Source organism: Poeciliopsis prolifica, unplaced genomic scaffold, assembly GCF_027474105.1.
Source record: "Poeciliopsis prolifica strain line A6 unplaced genomic scaffold, Auburn_PproV2 SCAFFOLD223, whole genome shotgun sequence".
Classification (NCBI taxonomy): Eukaryota; Metazoa; Chordata; class Actinopteri; order Cyprinodontiformes; family Poeciliidae; genus Poeciliopsis; species Poeciliopsis prolifica.
The window spans coordinates 2449-26253 of record NW_026562598.1 but is presented as its reverse complement, the minus strand read 5'-3'; the positions used below and the strand labels follow the sequence as shown (position 1 = coordinate 26253).

Below are 23805 nucleotides of genomic sequence, written 5' to 3'. Positions count from 1 at the left end.
CATCCATCCATCCATCCATCCATCCATCCATCCATCATCCATCCATCATCATCCATCCATCCATCATCCATCATCCATCCATCATCCATCCATCATCATCCATATCCATCCATCCATCATCCATCATCATCCATCCATCATCCATCATCCATCCATCATCATCCATCATCCATCATCCATCATCCATCCATCCATCCATCCATCCATCCATCCATCCATCCATCCATCCATCCATCCATCCATCCATCCGTCCATCATCCATCCATCCATCTATCCATCATCCATCCATCCATCATCCATCCATCCATCCATCCATCCATCCATCCATCCATCCATCCATCCATCCATCCATCCATCTTCAGGTTCTTTTTCTGATTGTCTGATTATCATCTCCTGATAACCGAGAAGGCGGCGATGGAGGCAGAGCAGCTGACAGGTGAAGGTGAAGTCTGCAGAAAGCAGCATCTCCAACCAGCAGTGCTGATATGTTTACTTTTAATTGACAGCAGATGAGCAGAGAGAGAAGGAGGAGGAAGAGGAGCAAAGCTGGATACCAGAACCAGCTACTGTCAGGGGAAACAGACGGAGCCTTGAGGGCGTCGCTAAGTAAAGTGTCAGGACATCATGGCTTCAGGAAACCTTCAAGCCGAGACTCTCCAGTTTATATTGGCAGAAACACTCAGAGAAACACTCAGAGACCCAACCAGCCGCCTCCTGGGTCTGCTCTCAGCCCTGTGGCTGAGGCTTTTACTTTGAAGGAACAGCTGACTGATGGAGCTCTGAACAGGAACTTCCTGCATGATCTCGATGCTGAACATCAAACATCGAGATGAGAGATTGGAGAATTCAGAGCAACATTAATGACGCCTAAGGGAATCACACACACACACACACACACACACACACACACACACACACACACACACACACACACACACACACACACACACACACACACAGTGGGTCTTTCTATCTTCATGAGGTCTTTGCATTGACTTTCATCCAAAGTAACCAGTCTGCTGGACCTTCCAGGACGTTCCAGGTCCTCCAGGTGAGCCCCTGTGATGAATCAGTGAGTAGTAGAAGAAGAAGAATGATCTTACTTGTTGAAGAGGACGCACCAGCCGCAGTGCGGGTCTCCTGATCCCAGACAGTCGGAGCAGCTGCTGTACTGCTGGCAGCTCTCCACCGGCAGCCTGGTCACCTGGAGACAGAACCAGAACTAGCAATAGCATTCAGGATGGACTCTGTTATGGCTGTAAGGTCCGGTTTGTCACAGCGAGCAGAACCTCTGGACCCGGCCATTGGTTCTGGGGGATCAGAACCGGGCCTTACCTGTCGGTTGCTCAGCAGGTAGATGCTGCGGTGGTCCGGACTGAACACCATGTCCCTCAGGATGGGCTGGCCCTCCGCCACCGCCACCGTCTCGTATAGCAAGGCGTTCTGGGCCGGAGGCGGCACGCCGTCCACTCGGATCTGAAACACAGGAGCAGAACCGTGAGCCCGACCGAACAACAAAACACATGATGAAGGAAACAGAACCAGATCAGAACTGGGTCCAGATTCTCCACAGACCCATTTCTTTGGGTACCAGAACCTTTCAACAGAAAAAGACTGGATCCAGTTCCAGAGTCGGCCCGACGACTTCATCTTCATCATCACCATCATCTTCATCACCACTATCATCTTCATCATCACCATCACCAATATCATCATCACCATCATCATCAACATCATCATCATCACCACTATCATCATCACCATCATCATCATCACCACTATCATCTTCATCATCACCATCACCAATATCATCATCACCATCATCATCAACATCATCATCATCACCACTATCATCATCACCATCATCTTCATCACCACTATCATCTTCATCATCACATCACCACTATCATCATCATCACCACTATAATCATCATCATCATCTTCATCACCACTATCATCACCACTATCATCTTCATCATCATCATCACCATCACCACTATCATCATCAACATCATCACCATCACCACTATCATCATCACCATCATCATCACCACCATCATCATCATCACATCACCATCACCAATATCATCATCATCATCACCACTATCATCATCAACATCATCAACATCAGCACCACTATCATCATCAACATCATCAACATCAGCACCACTATCATCATCATCATCATCACATCACCACTATCATCATCATCATCACCACTATCATCATCACCATCATCTTCATCACCACTATCATCTTCATCATCACATCACCACTATCATCATCATCACCACTATAATCATCATCATCATCTTCATCACCACTATCATCACCACTATCATCTTCATCATCATCACCACATTCACTATCATCACCATATCATCATCACCATCATCATCACCATCATCATCATCATCACACACATCACCAATCATCATCATCATCACCACTATCATCATCAACATCATCAACATCAGCACCACTATCATCATCAACATCATCAACATCAGCACCACTATCATCATCACCACTATCATCATCATCACCACTATCATCATCATCACTATCATCATCATCACCACTATCATCATCATCATCACCACCACTATCATCATCACCACTATCATCATCACCACTATCATCATCATCACCACTATCATCATCATCATCACCACTATCATCATCAACATCATCAACATCAGCACCACTATCATCATCAACATCATCAACATCAGCACCACTATCATCATCATCATCACTATCATCATCATCATCACCACTATCATCATCATCATCATCACCACCACTATCATCATCACCACTATCATCATCATCACCACTATCATCATCATCACTATCATCATCATCACCACTATCATCATCATCATCACCACCACTATCATCATCACCACTATCATCATCACCACTATCATCATCATCATCATCACCATCATCATCAACATCATCATCATCACCACCATCATCACCATCACTATCACCAATATCATCATCATCATCATCACCACTATCTTCATCATCATCATCACCATCACCAATATCATCATCACCATCATCAACATCATCATCACCACCACTATCATCATCACCACTATCATCATCATCATCATCACTATCATCATCATCATCATCACCATCATCATCAACATCACCACCATCATCACCATCACTATCACCAATATCATCATCATCATCATCACCACTATCTTCATCATCATCATCACCATCACCAATATCATCATCACCATCATCATCAACATCATCATCATCACCAATATCATCATCACCATCATCATCAACATCAGCACCACTATCATCATCATCATCACTATCATCATCATCACCACTATATCATCATCATCATCATCATCATCACCACTATCATCATCATCATCACTATCATCATCATCAGCAGCACCACTATCATCTTCATCACCACCATCATAATCATCATCACCATCACATCATCATCTCCATCACCAATATCATCATCACCATCATCATCATCACCAATATCATCATCACCATCATCATCAACATCAGCACCACTATCATCATCCATCATCATCATCATCACTATCATCATCATCATCACCACTATCATCATCATCATCATCATCATCATCACCACTATCATCATCATCATCATCACCACTATCATCATCATCATCACTATCATCATCATCATCATCACCACTATCATCATCATCATCATCATCATCATCACCACTATCATCATCATCATCACCACTATCATCATCATCATCACTATCATCATCATCAGCACCACTATCATCTTCATCACCACCATCATAATCTTCATCATCACCATCACATCATCATCTTCATCACCACTATCATCACCACCATCACCATCATCATCATCACCAGGAGGAACTGCAGGAGGAGGGATGCTGAATACAGCAGGAATATGTGGAGCAACTAAAATGAGACCCAAATCCTCCCCTCCCCCTGACCCAGAAAAACACCATCGAGGAAGAGGAAGAAGAAATGGGCAACAAATAAATGGAAGGAAAAAAAGAGAAAAAAATAGAATAAAATACTGAGGAAGAAAAAATGCAATAGAAAGAAAGAGAACAAACGGTGTAAGAAGGGAAAGTCAGACAAGGGATGAAGGACGAGTGTGTAGTTAATTAGCTGTCTGCTCGTTAAGCAGCCCGGCTTAATTAGAGCTGACGAGTTACACACACACACGCGCACACACACGCATGCACACCCACACACACACACACACACACACACACACAAAGAGTCGGAGCAGCAGGGAGGAAACGATAAAGTAGGACACTGCAGCAAGAGAGACGGCAGCAACACAGTTAGAAGGTTCTGGAAAAAGCTTCCAATCCCGACCGGGCCGGACTGCCTGGTTGAACCGGACCAGAGATGTGAAGACGGACGGGATGAGAGTAAAAGCAGAAGATGAAGAAGAACTCAGTGATGCAGAAGTACAGGAAGTGACCTTTGAGCTTTGACCCCTTGGCTGGCATTCTAACCATCAGCACCTGCTTTGTTCCCGACACACTAGGCCCTTCTCTTACACATGACCTCTGACCTCGCAGCCACAGATAAAGAGCACAGCTGTTGGAAAGCTGTCGGTCCTCATGATCACTTCCTGTGTTCCTACTTTACCCACCATGTGAGGACCGGACCTCCAGAACTTCCAGAACCAACAGAACCATTAGAACCTCCAGAACCAACAGAAACATGTCGGGGTCATGTGAGCTGAACGGTCAGAGCCCTCTTGATTAGCATTAGCATCCTGCAGCAGCTGTTTGCACCTGAAACATGGCTCAAACAATCCGTCACTGGGTCGGTTCTGAGGACTTTTTGAAGGAACAATTTGTTTTTTTCTTGAATCAACCTACCCCACCTGTTCCAGAATCAGAACCGCTACTGTAAACACTTCAGTTTCACTTCCATAAAGCTGTCACAGGTTCTGCTGGAGTTAAACAAGCTTTTTAATGGCAAGTTTATTCTGCTCAGCTGGTCACATTCTGCTGGAAACATGACACTGTGCGCGCGCGCACACACACACACACACACACACACACACACACACACACACACACACACACACACACACACACACACACATTCCTGTGTAACGTAATACCTCTGAGTGTGTGTAGGGGCTGGCAAGGGGGGGGGAACAGGGAGGTCTGGTAGTTGGAGTAAAGCTGCAACTCATTTCAGAAAAACTGACTCTAGAACTGATCATACCTGGCCTCTGTATGTGTGTGTGTGTGTGTGTGTGTGTGTGTGTGTGTGTGTGTGTGTGTGTGTGTGTGTGTGTGTGTGTGTGTGTGGTTGGGTGGGTGCTTTCAGTTGATAATACACAGATTCAGTCTTGTACTGACTGGACTACAGCAGATCCATTGAATGAGACATTTATATAGATTTATTTTTGGTATTTCCCCAAAAAAATATTGTTTTCTGCAATTTTTTAAAAGTTGTTTCCAAAGATTTTATTTGTCTGTAATTGAGGTTGATGTATCAGAGACTAAATCTGGGCCAGAAGGCCATTAAAGATAGAAAAACGACAGCAAAACACAGAAACTACAATAAGCTAATTCTATGGTATCTTCTGAAGTTGCTCCAAATAGGATGTTTTCCTTCTGATGGTCCAGTCGACCCGGTTCTACTGGAACCAGAACATCTGCTTCACCTCCAGCTGCTGTGATTCTGAGTCAAATCAGCCTGCACCACTGCAGGAAACGACACTAAAACCTCTGAAGACACTGAGAGCAACTTCCTGCTTCACCAGATGAAACAAGATGGAGGCGTCAGAGTTTAGTGATTTCTCCTTAGTCTTTGGCTGAAGACCAGGAGCCATTTCTGCTGCTAGTGCTAGGCTAGCATGTTAGCTTTGGTTACCCAGAATGCCCTACGCTGTAGTCCACTTCCTGCTTTTGGAGCGGTCTCTGGTTTGCTTGGCGTTGGAGGACCAGAGGTCAGAGGTCAATTAGCATTCACACCTCAACAACCAGATCGGATTTTATAAGCACATGAACCGAAGTCGGGTTAAAGTGGACAGGACAGAGCTGGTGGCAATGATGCTGCCTCAGTTTCCATCCAGAGGTCTGACATGGACAAAAGACTGACTCAGACTTTCTGCCTCTGAAGTTTTCTCTCATTTTGTATCATGATTTTTTTTAAAGGAGCAGCACCAGGCCGCTTTTCCAGGCACATAGTCCCATTTTATATCTCCTGCACAATCATTTTTACCTTCAGTTGTTATGAAATCTTTTGTATATCAAATATGACTTTGAATAAAATTGACTTCCAGATGTAACGCCTTGAAATTGGGTCTGTCTCTTTAAGAACTGCTCTCTCTAAAGCTCCGCCTCCAGGAAGTCATCCCAACATGAATCCTCTATTAACCCTTTAACATCTTTACCAGTGTTGCTCTGAGCAGCAGATTCTATGATGGGCTCAGCTGTTTGCTAATTGCTGCTGGCTAGTCTGAAGGAGCCGAGGGGAGGAGCTGCACCTCAAAGGCGGGGCTAGGTCCACCCAGATGTTTTAACAGCTGAAAGGTTGCCATGGAAATTAAGGAAATTCTCCAACATAAAAGAATCAAAGCAGCATGGCAGTGAAAACCAACGATACCGGCCCTTTAAGAACAGTCCTTCAGAACAGACCTGGGCTTTCTTCAGGAAATCGGATTGCATCAGAACCATTAGTATCTGTTAGCGACCCATTCAGCTCATTCCATCTGTCTGCCTCACACTGCCATTCACAAACACATTAGCAAGGCCTGAAACTCAACACCTGCACCGCTTTCACTACAGCGCACACACACACACACACACACACACACACACACACACACACCCACACACACACACACACACACACACACACACACACACACACACACACACAGGCTGCTCTCAGGTTTCATCCAGCTGCTGCTGTTTCTCTTCTCAATAATGTGGACAAATTAGAAGATTATGTTTTTGGTTCTGAGGACAGGAAGTTCTGCAGAACCACCTGACCTCTTGTAACGACCTTTGACCTCTCAGGACTTTATGATTTGCCGCTTCAAACTTTGAGTTTTGCCTCATGGCCTGATGGAACTGGGTCAGTCCTCTAAGTCTAAAACTTAAATCCTGAAGGAAAAAAAACTTTTACTGTTTCAGCTTTAAGCTTTGCTAAGGTAATTTTATTTATATAGCAACAAGGCAATTCAGAGACCTTTACATGAATTAGAGGAAATACAAACAAAATGGAAATGACACCACTGGATTCACCGGATCCACTGGATTCACCGGATCCACTGGATTCACCGGATCCACTGGATTCACCGGATCCTCTGGATTTAGCGGATCCACTGAATCCACTGAAAAACAGTCAGCCATTGTTGTCACCATGCAGAAATTAGAGACTATACCATGGAGACTCTCCAGGGAGCCGCATGATTCGCTCCATCGTCTCCATGGCAATCGAATAATAATCAACCGGCTGAAGGTCTGCACTCACACCACCTCCGAATGAATCAGCTCTTCATTTATCATTTTTACATATTGTTGTCCTCTTTAGCTTTAATATCAGCAATATCTATCACAATTTTCCTCCAACATTATTTCTGTTTGTAAACACATATTAAAACGTTGAAAGATATTTGTGAATTTTTAAAGATATTTATGAATATTTGAAGTTCAAATATTTAGGATTTTGTTCCAGGCTGAAACAAGAAAAGCAAAGATATATCTGTAATTTCTATTGTAGCTCACAGTAACACATAGAAATCAGATTAGAGATCATAAATGTTTTTATCAGAAGGAAAATATTCAGGATTTTCAGTTCCCCTAAAATCACTTGTTTGATCAAATTATAACTTTTGACAAACATTTATATGTTTGAATCTTCAGATTTGTCATTATATGATGTCATTTTTATCAAACATCTTCAGACCCTTGGAGTCATTTCATCATGTAAATGTAATTTTGAGGGCACAGATTGAGATCAGATTTATGTGAGCTGAAAAAGGAAAGCTGATAAATTTGAAGAGTTCCGGTGTGCTTCACTTTGTCGAACCGGTACATTGCAAACGTTGGCGATTGCGTCAAATGTAAAATGCTTAGACGACGCCTCCAGTCGTTTCTTTCTCAGGGTCTGGACAAATCAAAGCAAAGCATTGCCAACTGGTTTTTAGTGGCTCAACTGCAGTCTGTGCTCTTTTGCTTAATTGGAGACAAGTTTTGATTGGATATCGGCTTCAGAGCCGGTTTGCTGGAATCAGACAGATCCCACAGCTGAGCTGATTAAGGAAACAGGAAGTGACACGTGGTGTTCAGAGGCCAAATCAGAAAATATGACAGCGAGACCCTGCTGGACTTCGGCTTATGAAGACATCCTCCGTCCTCTCTCCAGCCTGATCTACCACCAGGGGACAGTTTGGAGCTGGATCTCCTGGAGTTTCCTGATCATGTGAAGGTTAGGGTTAGATCCAAGCTTCTCCAGATTTCCCCTCCTCGCTCCATGAGATGCTGATATTCCTGCCTCCTGGCTCCTCCCAGTTTCTGACCCTGAAGACGTCACAACAAACCTGTTTTCTACTTGTGGCTCAGATTTACACAGAAACATAATGGACGAGCGCCCAAAAAGTATTCAGCATTTCCCTCGGTGTGCCATCAGCCTGGCGGGCCCATCAGGCTTTACATGTCCCCTGCCAGCCTGAGCCTCGTTTATTTTCACAGACAGTAGAGACAGTGAAGACTGAGTCAGCTAGCTTTATACCTGATGCATCGATCTGGTCGTTTTGATTGCACCGTTCCTGCAGCTGCCTGTTGGCCTCAAGCGCTGCCATTTCCAGATTATGATGCCAGATTATGCAGCTCTAAATTATAGTAACTTTTAACATTTTAACATGCCAGGCCACTGGCAGGGTGCTCTACCGTCCCCTAGAGCACTAGAGCAGGTAGCACCCAACACCCTGGACCCAACCCCCAAAAAGTATTAGCACCCAGCCTGCTTTTCCACTGAGTAACTAAACAATAGATGATTACAGCCGACTGTATGCAGCTCTGACCGTGACTCTGTGGCCTGATGACCAGGCAACCAAACGCAGCCGGTTCTGAGAATCGGAGCAACAGCAGAACCTCGGTGAAGATAGATGGGGAGTGACGTGCGCTGAACCACAGGGACAGATCGATAAGAACAGACAACAGAACTGACAGAGGTTACGCACCAATTATTCAGAGATATTAAAGATCTCCCGATCTACAGAGGATCGACTGACATGTTAGAAACTTTTAGTGATGAGTTTTAAAGAACTTTACCCTTGAACAAAAAACTGCATTCATCAGATTTGATAATTTCTCTATTCATCTTCAGATTGCACATAGTTACTGGAAAGGACAGTAAGGCTGTATGCAAGGGCATAAATCCCATATCATTATTGGGGGACCACAAACAGAAACATTTCTCAAGAGCAATTTTGGGGGGGTCAGCGAGGTTCCATTGAAATGGAATGTAAAACATGGTTTTAAAAGCTTTTAAACCACATTCAAGCTGCAGGACCAAAAATGACGAGTAATGCACATCAAACATGTTTTATTCTCAGTAAGCAGCCTGCAGAGAAGTAAAATTAAAATTCAAATATTGCTTCTATATGAGTTTTGTTCAGTCTGACTGATCTAATCTCTGCTACACCTTTACAAAAACATTTAAATTTAAGGTTCTAAATTCAAAAGCTTTAATGAGTAACTCCTCTTAATAAAATTTCTCATAAACATTGACATCGAAATGGCTCCCAACACAAGTTATGGCCTATTTAAATTATAACTTAAGTTTCTTTATTTTGTAATATCCTGGATGACAGAGAACCAGCAGGCAGATGGAAATGAATATCTGGGGAGAATCATAACTTAAACGTAACAATTAAAGAACCAGAATTTATATAGAAAAATATTCACATTTTATTGACTTTACATCGAAGACAGCGACTAATAAAGGCTTAGCTTTTTTTTTATCATTTTTTTTCTCCGAAGAGCTTTTGCGGCGCTCGCGCCTCGTATTTTTGACAGTAGACAGGAAAGAAGGCGAGGAGAGGGGAAGACATGCGGCAAAGATTGCGACGTCCACATTGAGGACTGAGGCCTCCAAACGTGGGGCGTGCTAACCTCTGCGCCACCACAGCTCGCCCCAGGCATAATTTTTTGTAAATTTCTTTGTTCTCTTCTGTTCTTGGCTCCCACACTGAGCTGTCGGTCACTTGCTCAGCTCTTCCATCCCGTTTCAAACTCTTCTAATTAAATAAAAGTTAAAGAATTAAATATGAATGAAATGTTTACTACCTTTAACAAAAAAAGCTATGAACGCAGTTTGCTAATGAGGCAGCTTATCATGATTCAGCCCCATGTAATGAAATAATGAACTGCAGTTTGATTTTTATTGTTAATGCGTTTCTTCCCACTGAGAAGTGAAAGTAAATAAATGTGTTTCATGTCTTTTGCTATAAGTATTTATTTACTGGAGGGTATTTATTTGAGCTGAAGAGCCACAGCTAACAGCTAGCTTCTCACTTCAGTGGCTCTAACGGAGCCTGAGCTGTTCAGTGCTGCTGTTGCTCCTCCTGCACTTTGGACTGAACCATTGTTCTAATAAAGTGAGGGGGGACTTAAAAATGTATTCTTATTTGCCTCTTCATATTGATATTATGTACATGCAAACATTTCTTTGATAATTTTTTTTTTTGGGGGGAGGGGATTCTAGACTTTTCCAAGTTTAGGGGAGAGGGGTCTGGCCCCCCAAGCTCTCCTGGGATTTACGCCTATGGCTGTATGAGAATATGGCAACAGTAAGCCTGAAAAATCACAAGACTTTCATCATACAGAAAGTCTTAGACTGGAGTAAAATATCAGATAATCATGTAGATGTACATTCAGGCTCTCTGAAGGGAAACAGCACATCTATTTACCGCAAGTCACATGTCTTTAAAAATTCAACATGATGATAAATATCACATGATTTTCTAATATCCTGCTGCTCTTCAGAACAGTTTAGTTTGACTTGAAACCATTTCAGTCCCAATTAACTTCCCAAACAATTTAATGAACTCATTAGTAAATATATATGCACGTAAATAAGAACATAGTAGTTTTACATGGATTCTTAGCTAAATGTGTTCAAAAAAGTATTGCAATAAAAAACTGCTTTGCTACTAATAAAGTAACTAAAGAAGTCAGTGATACCAGAAGGAGGCTGACAGGAATCATTAGTCATTTAACAGATAATTTAAATACACACAGTTTTTCATTCAGACTTACACAAAAAACAGTTTTATACTTTAAATCAGCTGAAATGTCCTGGTTTTTGTTTTTCAATTAATTTTTCTGCAAAACTAACCTGGAAATAATCCACCATTAAAATCCAATTTCCACATTTCAGTAATTATGAAGAACTAATTAAAGATTTGCTTGAATTGCTGTGACACCAGAGGTCACGCACACACCCACAGCTACCTGTTTGATGTAGCTATCTTTTGTGGGGACTTTCCATCGACTTCCATTCATTTCTACAGCCTAAACCTAACTTGTATCCTAACCCTAACCAAAACTGAATTCACACCTTAGTCCTAAATCTGACCCCTGATGCAAAAACAGTGTTTCCCTCATAGGGATGAGGCTTTGGTCCCACAAGGAGCAGTAGGTCCCCCCACCATAGTATGTGTCAGAAAAATGGTCCCCACAATGTATTACAAACACACATACCCACACGCCACTCTTTGCTTCCAAAGGATTTCTGCCGGTGGGGATTCTGTGGGGAATTTCTCAACAGGAAGTGAATGAGTGAAATTTGGAGACTGAAGGTGAATGCTATGACACTCTGCAGCGGTTTTCTACACATGCTCTGATTTATCGGGCGTGGCCGTTTAAATCTCTCACAGGTTTAACAACCACCTGCAGTCTTCCATCCAGGCCACATGGTTTTAATGTGACTATTTGTGTCTAACGTGAAGCTAAAATGCCTCCTAGGAGACCGTCTTATGGATTTATCTCTAAAACAAAGTCAATAATAAGAGCAAGGGGTCTGGGAGAGGGGGAGGGGCCGCTATGCGGGGGGATGACAGAAAGAGATGAAGTCATTTCCCAAGGTGAAACAGGAGGATGATCACATCCATAGCAAGCACCAAGCATTTCGCTGGAATAGGCTTCCCTACTCTGGACAATATTTCAGAGATTTAGTCTGATTTAAACAATTTAACCAAATAAGTATGTTAGGAAACCGCCTCCAGCAGCAGCCAGCTTGATCTGTGTTACGGTGATAACAGCAGCTGCAGGACAGGAAGCAGGCGACATGGTGGCACTCGGATGGAAAACAAACCATGAACATTTCTATGCATCTTCTTTCATCCATAACGCTCAACTGCTTCATTCACCAAAAATATTTACATGTAAAGACAAAAAGGAAGCAAATCTTTAAAAACATCCATGTCTGAGTTATTCAGCAATCTGTTTATAGATAAAAAAAATTCATTTAAGTAGCCAGATATGGTGACACTTTCCAATAACAGCCATGTGAAATCTGTAGGTAGTCACAGTGAGTGAGTTGGGTCTTAAAAGCTGTTAAATTAAAAAATATTACATCATTTGACTAAACATTTGCTTCATGTGGGGGGAAGAAAAGATAACAGAAAGCTTGACTTCAGGATTGAACCACAGTCACTTTTACCTGCACGTGGCTGTAAAAAAACTTTTGGAAGCAGATGGAAAGATTGTAACTTGACTGCATCAATGACAAACATATTTATAATTTTTAATCTGTACTTCAGGTTCTTCAACCTTCAGATTGGTGCATTGTGTTCCTTCTTTTTTAGAAGGAATACATTTCTTTCTAGAAAGAAATTCTAGAATATTCAACTCACCAGTTGAGTTCTTCACTTAACTGGTGAAGAACTTAAAATGTTCTTCACCAGTTGAGTCTAATTATCTGGTTATTATCAGATAATTAGACTAAAAAACAAAATTCAATCTTTAGTGATTCACATCCAGAACTAAACCAGGTTGAATAAAAATGTCCCTGTATCCACAAGAGTCCTCATATTACCTTTAATGACTGCGATCTCCGAACAGGTGTATTTACAAGTACACAGACGCACGAACACACACGCACACACGAACACACACACACACACACACACTCACAGTTGTATCTCAAACCATAATAAATAATAATAAACCATAATATTACTGACTTCCACTCATTTCAGGAACTCCATCTGGGCCTAACTAGTACCAGTGCCAGTACAGTCCTGACTGAAATCTAATACACAAGATGGATTCAGAACCTGAGAAATGGGACTTTGCTACATAAACATCAAGTTTCTCCTCTGGTCCCAAAGGCTCAGCTGCCTTCAGGAGTTAACTGATACTAGCAGAAAAGGCCCTAATGAATAATATGACTACACACACACACATATGTAGGCGTTTAAAGGTTGCTTCAAAAACGCCTCTATTTATTACTGTGGCAGCTGCAGCAAAAAAGGAAAACAGAGTAACAAGCCACTGCATTAAATAATTACTGGAAACATACACAAAACAGAACCGCAGCAGAAAGAGCCTGACAGCCAGCCACACAGACACACACACACACACACACACACACACACACACACACACACACACACACACACACACACACACACACACACACACACACACACACTGGGGGGTCAAACAGTCAGGTAAACAGAGTAAATCACTGCGGCGCACACTGACAGCTCCAGAGGCATTAGCTAAGAGCAGAGACGCTTACAGGGACAGATGATGAGACAAAGATCTTCCACCCTGCAGAGATGAGCCACTCTCGCCTTTTTAGGCAGCATTAACGATTTAACAGCAGAGTGAGATGCAGCTGCCAGGACTTCAGGTTTACGCTAACCAAAAACAGGAAACGGATCAAAAGCATCTGTTCACTCCTAACACCGGCCGTCTGAGAAACAAACGTCCATCAGGACGGCTGGAGCTTTCAGTGCAGAGTGAGAACCGGTACCAGTCCTACCAGTATGGGACCAAAAACATGGGCAATATTTTTATATAGATTTCTATCTATGTAGATCTGAGAAGTTTTATTGTATAGAAATTACAAGTAAAGCTAGCTCTAAATCCAATCCACATGATTCAAATTCAAAATATCTGGGAGCCTCTTTCACATCACAGCATTCAGGTGGACAGTAAAAATAACATTACGAAACACTTTTCAGTTTAGTCTTTGCAGTACCAAACTTAACATAACTTTGGTTTTTTTACTGATGACATAATTTAAAAATATTAAATCAGATGTTACTTAGTATTTATCTGATAAAATGGTTATTTTGGCCATTTTACCCAATGACTTTCTTTCTACTTTCTACTTCTTGGACAGAAACTTCTTAAGTGCTATTCTTACTCAAGTACATTTATTTTCAACACATTCAAAGTTCATTTAAGGTTTATTCAAGATTTATTCAAGGTTTAGTCAAAGTTGTTCTAGGCTTGGACCTGCAGCTCCCAGAGTCCTTTAGGATCCTGGGAGGCGAATTGGAGCTGAAGTCTGGACTCGAATCTGTTCCTCTGCCAGATTCAAGGAATGAAGCCATTCAGATAAACTGCTGGGTTAGCAGACCTGGAGAACATCAACACTTCTTTTTGTCATCGGATGCAACAAAACAATGAACAGCAGCAGGTCCAACAGAACCAGAACCACACAGGAACAGCTTCTTCTCCCGTGTTTATTTCATTCTCTTGTTTATTTGCAGAAGGACGTTTCCTGCCTCAGTGCTGGATTTTTACAGAACCGACAAAAACTTGGACTGGACCCGTCAACCCAGGGTTAGGGTGGGCTAAGGATGATTGCTCTGTTGCCAAGGCAACAGTAAATCGTCTCTAATCTAATTTAGATACGATCAAAACAAAAACACCAGCTGGTCCTCAACGGAGGCTGAGCAGAGACAGCTTCCTGTTCAGTGTGTGTGTGTGTGTGTTTGTTTGTGTGTGTGTGTGGAGGTGTGAGTGTGTCTGGGTGTGCAGGTGTGAGTGTGGGTGTGTGTGTGTGTGTGTCTGGGTGTGTGTGTGTGTGTGCGTGTGTGAGTGTGTGTGTAAGAGCCCAGGTGTGCAACTTTCTGCTGCAATCCCACCAATCAGAGCGGGTTCATGGCTTCTTCGGCTCTAACTGCAGCCCGGCTCCTGATTTCGGATCAGAACAAAAACAGACTCAGATCTCAGCTGATTCTACTCCACAGGTTCTACCTATAAAAGCGACACCAACCAATCACAGCAAGCGGACGCAGCGGCTACATGACTGTAAGGATGATGATGAAGAGAAAGATTCTGGTTCTGGACCTGCAGAGGTTCTTCCAGCCTCTGAGGGGAGCTGTAGCTCCGATCAGAACCGCTCCAGGCCCGATCGTATGTCCTGTCTGAGGTTCTGTTCGTCTCCAGCTCAGCGCCAGAAGAAGCCTGGCCGCAGCAAGCGGGACCGGCTTTGAGCCATTTCCATGGAGACATGAAAAATGGACCGGTAGTTTTGGCTTATCTGACAGCTGATTGGTCAGGCAGGGTGATGTCACAGGATGGGAGGGGCAGGAAGCCCAGGCGTCCCAGGAGGAAGAGTGTAAGGACAGTTGTTGTTCTGCTGCCAGACCCACCGGGCCGCAGGAACCCGAGACGCGCTGCGGCGCCGCCCGGCTGATCAGAGCCAGATCCAGATTCTGCAGGACTCCTGAACGGCTTTCGGACTGCTGCTCCTCTGAGGTTGCTGGCATAGTTCCAGAACCTGCAGAACTTCCTCAGCCGAATATTGTCACTATTTTCTGTTGAACCAGAACCAGAACCTGGCTGAGCTGCTGAGGGTCTGAGCATCAGAGGTCTGAGCAGGACTCAGAAGCAGTTGGAGGAAAACAGACCTGCAACCTAGACGTCGAGCCGCTTGGTTCGGCGACCGGCTCAACGCGATAAACCACCGACCCGATCCACCTGGAACCATCGGCTCTGCCAACCTGGTTCAGCAAGGAAGGATCTTCTCTGTCCGCGAGAATCGGCTAGCTTCTCCCTCAGCTAGTTTCTCAGACCACGTGACATTTCTCCAGGACAAGTCTAAAATGCACCAGGAAGACATTAATTCGGCTTCGTCCCTCCATGCCTCCTACCTTCTTCAGCTGTCCGCTTCGAGTTCCCACGAACACCACGGTGTCGTCTCCATAGGTGTAGGCGGCCACGGCGCCCATGCCCTCGGTCCGGTCCTCGTAGAGCGGCTGTCCTTCAATCACTCTCAGGCCTCCCAGCGGCTGGTTCAGCACCAAGCCGCAGAAATCATCCCCGATCTGCTTTGGCTGTGGAGACATAAAGACGGCGAAACCAGGATCAGATGTTAGGAGGAGTCATGGTGGCGTCCATGAGGCTGAGAGACCCTCCCCCACCTGCCACCATAACCAATAAATCAATCAATGGCATGACAAATTAAAACAAGATCCACAATTAAGAGTAGGGTTAGGGTGATCCGAACCCTTAAAGCAATGTTCCCATTTTATAATCAATAGCTGCCATTTTGAAAAACGCTGCTCAAAGTGAGTTTGCACTACCTGCTCCTTTTGCTTGTTTTCCCTGTTCTGGCTGAATGATATGTTTTTAAAACCAAAGTTTGGTGACACAAACTTCATAATCTGTTTTAATTATTGTTGTTTCCGTTTTTGTTTATTTATTTTTGAATATTTTAAATGTTTTCCATGTCCAAAGTTAAATGTTTAAGTTTTTGATTTCAGAGGATTTCTGTCACTTTCCAGAAGTCCAGCAGTCTCTGTGAACGCCAGGCTGATTTTAGCACAAACATCAGTTTAAATATGAAGCGACTGCGTGAAACATCAGGAACCAGTGGAGCTCCAGGAACCTCCAGGTCTGTGCAGCTTCATGTTCACAAGTCAAACAGTGAAGCAAAGTCCATCTTTTCTAAGCCATCGTCCAGAGATGGTTCTGCTTCTCTGCAGGCGGAGCTGGAGCTCCATGTCAGGAACAGGCTGATGATATTCCTGGAAAATTTCAGGTTTCCTTCCACAGTTCAGAAAGAATGAAGCAGGGAGGAGACAAGTTATTAAAGGCTGTGCAGATCCAGTTCGAGGTCGGCTAACACCCTGTCATTACCGAGTTAAAGCCGCGCCGCACCACACAGGAAACTGAACCTTAGCAACAGCTCTTCTTCTTCCACAGAAAACCTTCAGTAACTTCCTCAGTTCAACCAGAAACACATTAAAATAAGAATAAATCCAGAAGCTACAGCAGCTGCTTTAAGGTCCCATCCACTCAGTTTCATCTCATGATGTCTGACTGTTCATTTATTTCACTTACAGTCTCTATATTTATTGATATCAATGAAAAATAGGTTGCAGATGTTATGATAAGTTTTTAAAGCTTGAAGGAACCCACAATTAGTTTTTACATCAGCAATCAGCCGTGTTTTTGTATGAAAGATGTTGATTAGACAGGAAATGTAAAAATATTACTGGATGTTACAGGAAAACATCTCCACTGAAACTATTTAAACCACAACTAGTCTGAAAAAACAGCAAATCAAAAAATGCAATTAAATGAATATTAATTATTTGCACTTGTGTTTAATCCACATGAAGGCAGCGGGTCCTCGGCCCCCGGGCTTCAGGGGCCATAAATGATCATATTTGAACAAAAACCACAGATGTATAAATGGAACATTTGTTTATTGAGATTATAAATGCTACTAAAGTTGATTTAATGGTTTCAGCATAAAGTAAAATATTTTAAATTGTTTAACATTTAAATATAAGATTTTAAGGAGCTGGCAAGTTTACTTTGTAAAACTTCAAAGAGCAACATCCACAGTTAGATTGTGACCATAGCAACAATCTGATGCTGCGAGGTTAATCTTTGAGTTTGAGCCGTTTGTTCACAAATACAAATGAATAAACTGTAATTATAGTTGTCAGGTTGGCCAGTTAATCTACTTTAATCTCCCAGATTAAATCCAACAGAAGCTGCTAGAGGTTCTGATGTTCTAGCAGCAAGAGGGGCCCCAAAGTCAGGCTCTGCCCCGGGCCTCATGCAGCCTTGGACCGGCCCTGCAGGATGAGTTCAACCTGCTGCACTGCAGAGAGGAGCAACAAACAGATTTAATTCAATGAACCGCTAAAAACGTTAACAGAAATGTTAGAGCTCTAGCAGCTCTAACATTTCTATCTGTCCAGTTTTAATACGAGTCACAGAAACTGTTCTGGTCGCCTGAGTTTATGGGACGAGATTTTCAGATCTGTCTTTAACTAAGTGGACAAAGCATTTGACATGGCTGTAGCTTCGTGTAACCGGAAAAATCAAACTAAAACTATTAATAAAACAGTATAAAAGCAGCGTGATGCGAGACCGCCAGGAGAACTGAAAGCTCCTCACCGGCTGAACCCAAACCCACACACACACACACACCAGACACACACACACACACACACACACACACACACACACCAGACACACACACCAGACACACACACACACACACACACCAGACACACACACCAGACACACACACACCACAGCAAGGTGCTGCAGACGCTTAGTGAAGAATGGGCCTGTCACATTCACACACCCTGCTGCTGCTGATAAAGGAAGCGGGTCAGATGGGCCGTGCGCCCCGCCCCCACCAGAGGCCCCGCCCCCCAGGGCCCCACCCTCCATTGCTCAGCCCAGGTCCTGATGTTTTATGGCTTTCATCAGCGTGAGGCTGATTGGCCGGTTCTGCTTCCCCCATTGCGCCCCGAACCGGGCCGGCCCAGATCGCCGCTCCTGAGGCTCCCTGCCCGGTTGCCATGGTAACGACTGCAGGCCATTACCGCCGTGAATACGAACATCGTCTACCCCCGACCTGAAATGACCCCACTGCAGCTCACACTGAACACGTTTCCCTCTGCTCCGTTCTTCATTCCTAGCCTACAAAGGAGCCGAGTTCAGAACCCTGCGGAGCGGATCCGGAACAATCTGGGAATCTGATTGGACTCAGAGAAACACCGCCATCAGACCCCGAAGCTGTGAGACGAACGCCAGCGCACGATGGAGGCGGCGTGTTGCTGCATCAGGCCAGAAACGATGGAAAAACAGGAAACAATCCCTTAGAGCATCAAATTTACGCAAAAAGGAAACTTTGCCAAAACGTTTTTGACCTCAGTGACGCGTTCTGCCGCCGACTCACAGTGTGGATGCAGCGCAGCTCTTTGTTGAGTAACCACGGCAGCGTAAGGTGTCCCTCTCCGCGATAACAGGAGCTGATGCGCTCCCTCATGGCCAGGTTGATGTCATGCAGGGTGAACAGACACAGCACCGTCTCTCTGGGCGGGTTGGAGCGGTTCTTCTGACCCTGGACACAGAAACGGCGGTCCGGGTCAGAGTTGCCGGTTCCACGCCCGCACCGCGGCGCAGCAGCACAGGAAGAGACGCGAGGAGCTCACCTGCGAGAAGACCACAAACAGAACGTCGTCGTCCGGACCCAGGCCGAGCGCCTGGGCCAGCCGCCGGCCCGGCTTCTGCCTGTAGGCGGCCTGGACCAGCCGGTACTCCACGCCGTCCTTGGTGCAGCCCAGAGGAAACTCCACGTACGAGTAGAACTCGGTGTCGTTGGAGCACATCCTCACGATCTTGGAGGTGAAGAACTTCTCCCCGCCGGCCTCCATCTGGGTCAGCTGGGTGTCCAGCTGCAGCGTCAGGAAGTAGACGTAGGTCCGGCTGGAGAAGCCGTACACGTAGTAGATGTCGAAGGCCGGGTAGGGGGACAGCGTGTCCGACGGGATCTTGATCTGCGACGACACAAATTCGTCCTGGTAGACCAGCGAGAACATGTCGTTGTTCTCCTCGTCGGCCACCAGCTTCCTGCTCGACAGCGTGGGGAAGTACTCCGACTTCCCGTCGATGGCGGCGCCGATGAACAGCCGGCTGCTGCCTTTCACCGGCTTCTTCTTCCTGGACTCCGCCGTCCAATCATCTTCCCGACGACCACGCCTGCAGAGAGAGAGGAAAAGGAGTTAGAGAACCTCCGGGCGTCCGGGGAAGGCCGACCCGGCTGCTCAGGAGGAGGCGCAGGGATACGGCTGCAGCTCAGCGACAGGAAGTAAATGTTTGACCGTTGAAACTCCCATCTCAAGAGAAGAGTTCACGATATCGGCGTCATTCTGAAAGGTTGCTGGTTTGGATCCAAAGGCCTGGTTTCCCAGCCTGCCCCACAGTCCCCTACCTGCCATGCCGTCGGGCTCCTTGGCGCCGGACAGGTAATGCTCCTTGCGGTGATGCGGCTCTCCCAGCTTGAAGAGGTCGTCGAGCCGCAGGAACTGGCAGACGCCCTGCCAGATGGAGCCGCAGGCCACCAGTCTGCTCCCAGTATAATCCACCAGCAGCAGCTTGTTCACGTTGTCCGTGCTCTCCAGCCTGGGGGCAGAGAGGTCAGAGGTCAGAGGGCGAGGCAGGCCGGAGTCGGCGCGGACGGATCGGGGACCGACCGGTGGGCGCAGGCGCGGACGCTGGGGCGGGTAGCAGCGGGCGTTGTCCTCCACCGGGCCGGTCACATGACTCTTCAGCTCCAGCAGGGCGGCGCTCAGCTTCACCACCGGTTCACGGCGCCCACGAAAACCTCGCCCGTCCGTCGGTGCACCGCCAGGTGGGTGAAGGACGCGTCGGGCGCCCTGTACTCGGCCCGGCCCGACGCCAGGGAGGACGGGGCCGGGAGGAGGAGGAGGGACGGGAGGAGGAAGAGGAGCAGGAGGAGAGGAAGAGGAGAGGAGAGAGAGGAGGGGAGCATGGTGGAGCAAGAGAGGAAGAGGAGGTGCTGCGGGTCCGATGAAGATCCGCTTCACTGATCCATGACTGCAGAGACACAGAGAGAGACCGGGTCAGAACCAAACCTGAACCAACCGGTTCAGGTTTGGTTCCAGCTGAACTTCCAGTAATGCTAGCAGAGCTAATATCTAGCTTAGCGGCTTAGCTAACTGACTGAAGGGCCAATCAGAATCAAATCTGTCCTGTTTCTGTTACCAGAACTTCAAACACCACTGGAGTTTGTTCACACTGTTGAAACCGATTAGCACATTACACTAATCTGCTAAACAGATTTGCACATTGTGATAACTTTGAAAACATTTTGCACGCTTAGCTAACCCTGTTTGAATTTTTGAAAAATGTCTCATCAACTGCTGAGAAATCTTCAAAACTGTTGGACAATATTCAGACTCTTATTTTGAAGGGACAGAAGTTTGTTTTTTGTATAGTGTACTAAATATATTTTCATGAAATGACGTGTATAACACCAAAACTAAAATCTGAAATTTCCATGTTGCTCTATGGGGATTTTGTGCAATGTCAGCATTTTTCAAAATAGAAACGAATAACAGAAAAATGAAACTCCACTAAAATTAAGAGTAAACAATAACCAAGGACGAAGGCAGCCCACCTTCCTCATCTTCACTGCTGGCTGTGAGCCCTCAGCAGATCCCGCTCAGAGGATTTGTTCCTGAACGTCACATGACTACAATGATGTCACTACTTTAGCACTCTAGCATTAGCTTTTACTAAATATCATCCTGGTGCTTTAGCGTTAGCCAGCAGTGCTGACCTTCGGGTTTCCGTCAGTCTGGGTCACATTCAACTGATGGACTTTATCTGGACCAGACCGGACTGGATCTGCTGCTGACCCCCAACAGAACCAATCAACCCTTTGGTCCTCTTATGATGGACCCAAATCAACAGAGTCCTAACCCAGAACCGTCAGCAGCATGGTTCTGGCACTGGGTGTTTAAATGGGTCAAAGGGGACAGAACCGAAACTGACCAGGTACCACCCCGGATCCAGAAAACCCAAACCCAAAATCCTGATTCGAAAGTAAAACGATCCGAGACACTGCCAGCAGAGAGTTGGGTGTGTGTGTGCGCATGAGTTTGTTTGTGAGAGTCTGTGGGGACCATTTCCCTGACACTCCGCTGTGGGGACCTGCTGCTCCTTGTGGGACCGAAGCCTGGTCCCCACAAGGGGAATCACTGTTTGTGGGTCAGGGGTCAGATTTAGGACTAAGGTGTGAATTGAGTTTTGGTTACGGTTAGTGTTAGGTATGTAATGGTTAGGGATAGGATAAGGTTTGTAGCTGACAGTCGGAGATCGAACCCAGCTCAAGTTTCCTGCAGCTTTATGAGACAATCAGACAGAAACTGATCAATATCTCAATCTGCCTCTCACAGACACGTTTGTCTTTCTATCTTTCCACAGACTTCCATTCATTTCTACACCCCTTACCTCTGAGCGAAACCAAACCCAACTCACACCGAAGTCCTATACCACTAACCCAAAAACAGTGTTTCCCCACATGGGAGCTTCGGCCCCCACAAGGAGCACTGGGTCCGGAAAACGTCTCCAACATCTGAAACCCCCTCAGAAATATAAAATCAACGCAGAACCCGCTGGTTCTGACCAGAACAGTACCAGAGCAGGGCAGTAATAAAGTTCTCAGCCCCACAGGGAAACGCACAGGAAAGTACGTTCAGCAATTAACCCTGTGACACACACACACACACACACACACACCACACACACACACACACACACACACACACACACACACACACACACACACAGCCAGCGGTCCATCTGTCGACCTCTCCCCTTCAGCTCAGCAGGCTAATTAACTAATGTGCTGATCTTTCACTGCCTCTTTGTCCCTCTGTGTGTGTGTGTGTGTGTGTGTGTGTGTGTGTGTGTGTGTGTGTGTGTGTGTGTGTGTGTGTGTGTGTGTGTGTGTGTGTGTGTGTGTGTGTCACAGGGAGCTGGCCACAGTGAGGTCACAGAGAGTTTCTCTGACTGGACCAGACCGGGTTTCAGAGAATCATCCCCCGTCCAGAGCTCCATGTGTTCTTGTCCAGACGCTCTGGTCAGCAGGAGCCTTCAGTGGATCACATGTTTACAGGAACATCTCATGTTCCTGAAATCCTGGACCTTCTGCAGGTTAAGTCAGGGTTAGTTAATCTTCATGGTTCTGGCTGAAGCACAACCGCCTGGATCCGACTGCAGCTTCTAATGGTCCTATAGAGCCCAGAAGCAGAACCAGGCACATACAAACATCAGCTAACTGCAATTTTTCTACTGTCTCTGAACAACAAGTGGGCCGGTTCTTATGCGGAAAACCAGCAAACAGAATAAACTAAGTCATCTCTTTAGCTCAGTATCTTTAAAAAAAGCCAAAACAACAGGAGAGAAACTATTCAGTGTGAGGAAACATAAAAGCCCAAAGCAGGTTGTTCAGAATCACAGAGACACTGGAGAACCTGAAGCTCCAGACGCAGAAAACAGACAGAATGAGGCGTTAATGCATTCTCACATTAATAACGTATTAATAACTCATTAATAACATTAATACGTCTCTTTAGTTGCCCTGCAGCTTCCTCCCAGCTGGCCTCTGTAATTTCCAACCTCGGTTGCTAATAGTTAACACCCCAGAGAAGCACGATGCCCTCGCTATAGGGCCGGCCGATGTATCGAGTATACTCGATGTATCGCAATATTTTAAATTTACAATAGTTAAAATGGTGATATCACAACCATCGAGTATAAATTGTTGTTCAAATAAAACATTCACTGCGAGTATGGTTTATCCAACACCCTTGAATGCATGACGGAAACTGAAGAGGAATCAGATGAACTGGTTTAGTTCTGGAGAGAAACAGCTGGATCAATAATCTGGCAGTGGTTTGGATTTTATATGGAGGATGTCCAACAAAATGAGGTCATTTACAGAACA

The 23805-nt window shown here is 45.2% G+C and overlaps 1 protein-coding gene across 1 annotated transcript in view; it reads right to left on the bottom strand.

Annotated features, from left to right (window-relative positions):
• LOC129357049 (plexin A3-like) overlaps nucleotides 1-20907 on the bottom strand; it is a 53989-nt gene extending 33082 nt beyond the window's left edge. The window contains 10 exon segments of the mRNA XM_055026573.1: nucleotides 1104-1204; nucleotides 1336-1476; nucleotides 16172-16354; nucleotides 19228-19392; nucleotides 19484-20016; nucleotides 20019-20030; nucleotides 20263-20453; nucleotides 20525-20551; nucleotides 20553-20631; nucleotides 20634-20907. Of these exon segments, the coding sequence (XP_054882548.1) occupies nucleotides 1104-1204; nucleotides 1336-1476; nucleotides 16172-16354; nucleotides 19228-19392; nucleotides 19484-20016; nucleotides 20019-20030; nucleotides 20263-20453; nucleotides 20525-20551; nucleotides 20553-20631; nucleotides 20634-20823 (1622 nt within the window). The 5' untranslated portion in view covers nucleotides 20824-20907.
• Between the last annotated feature and the right edge of the window lie 2898 nt (nucleotides 20908-23805).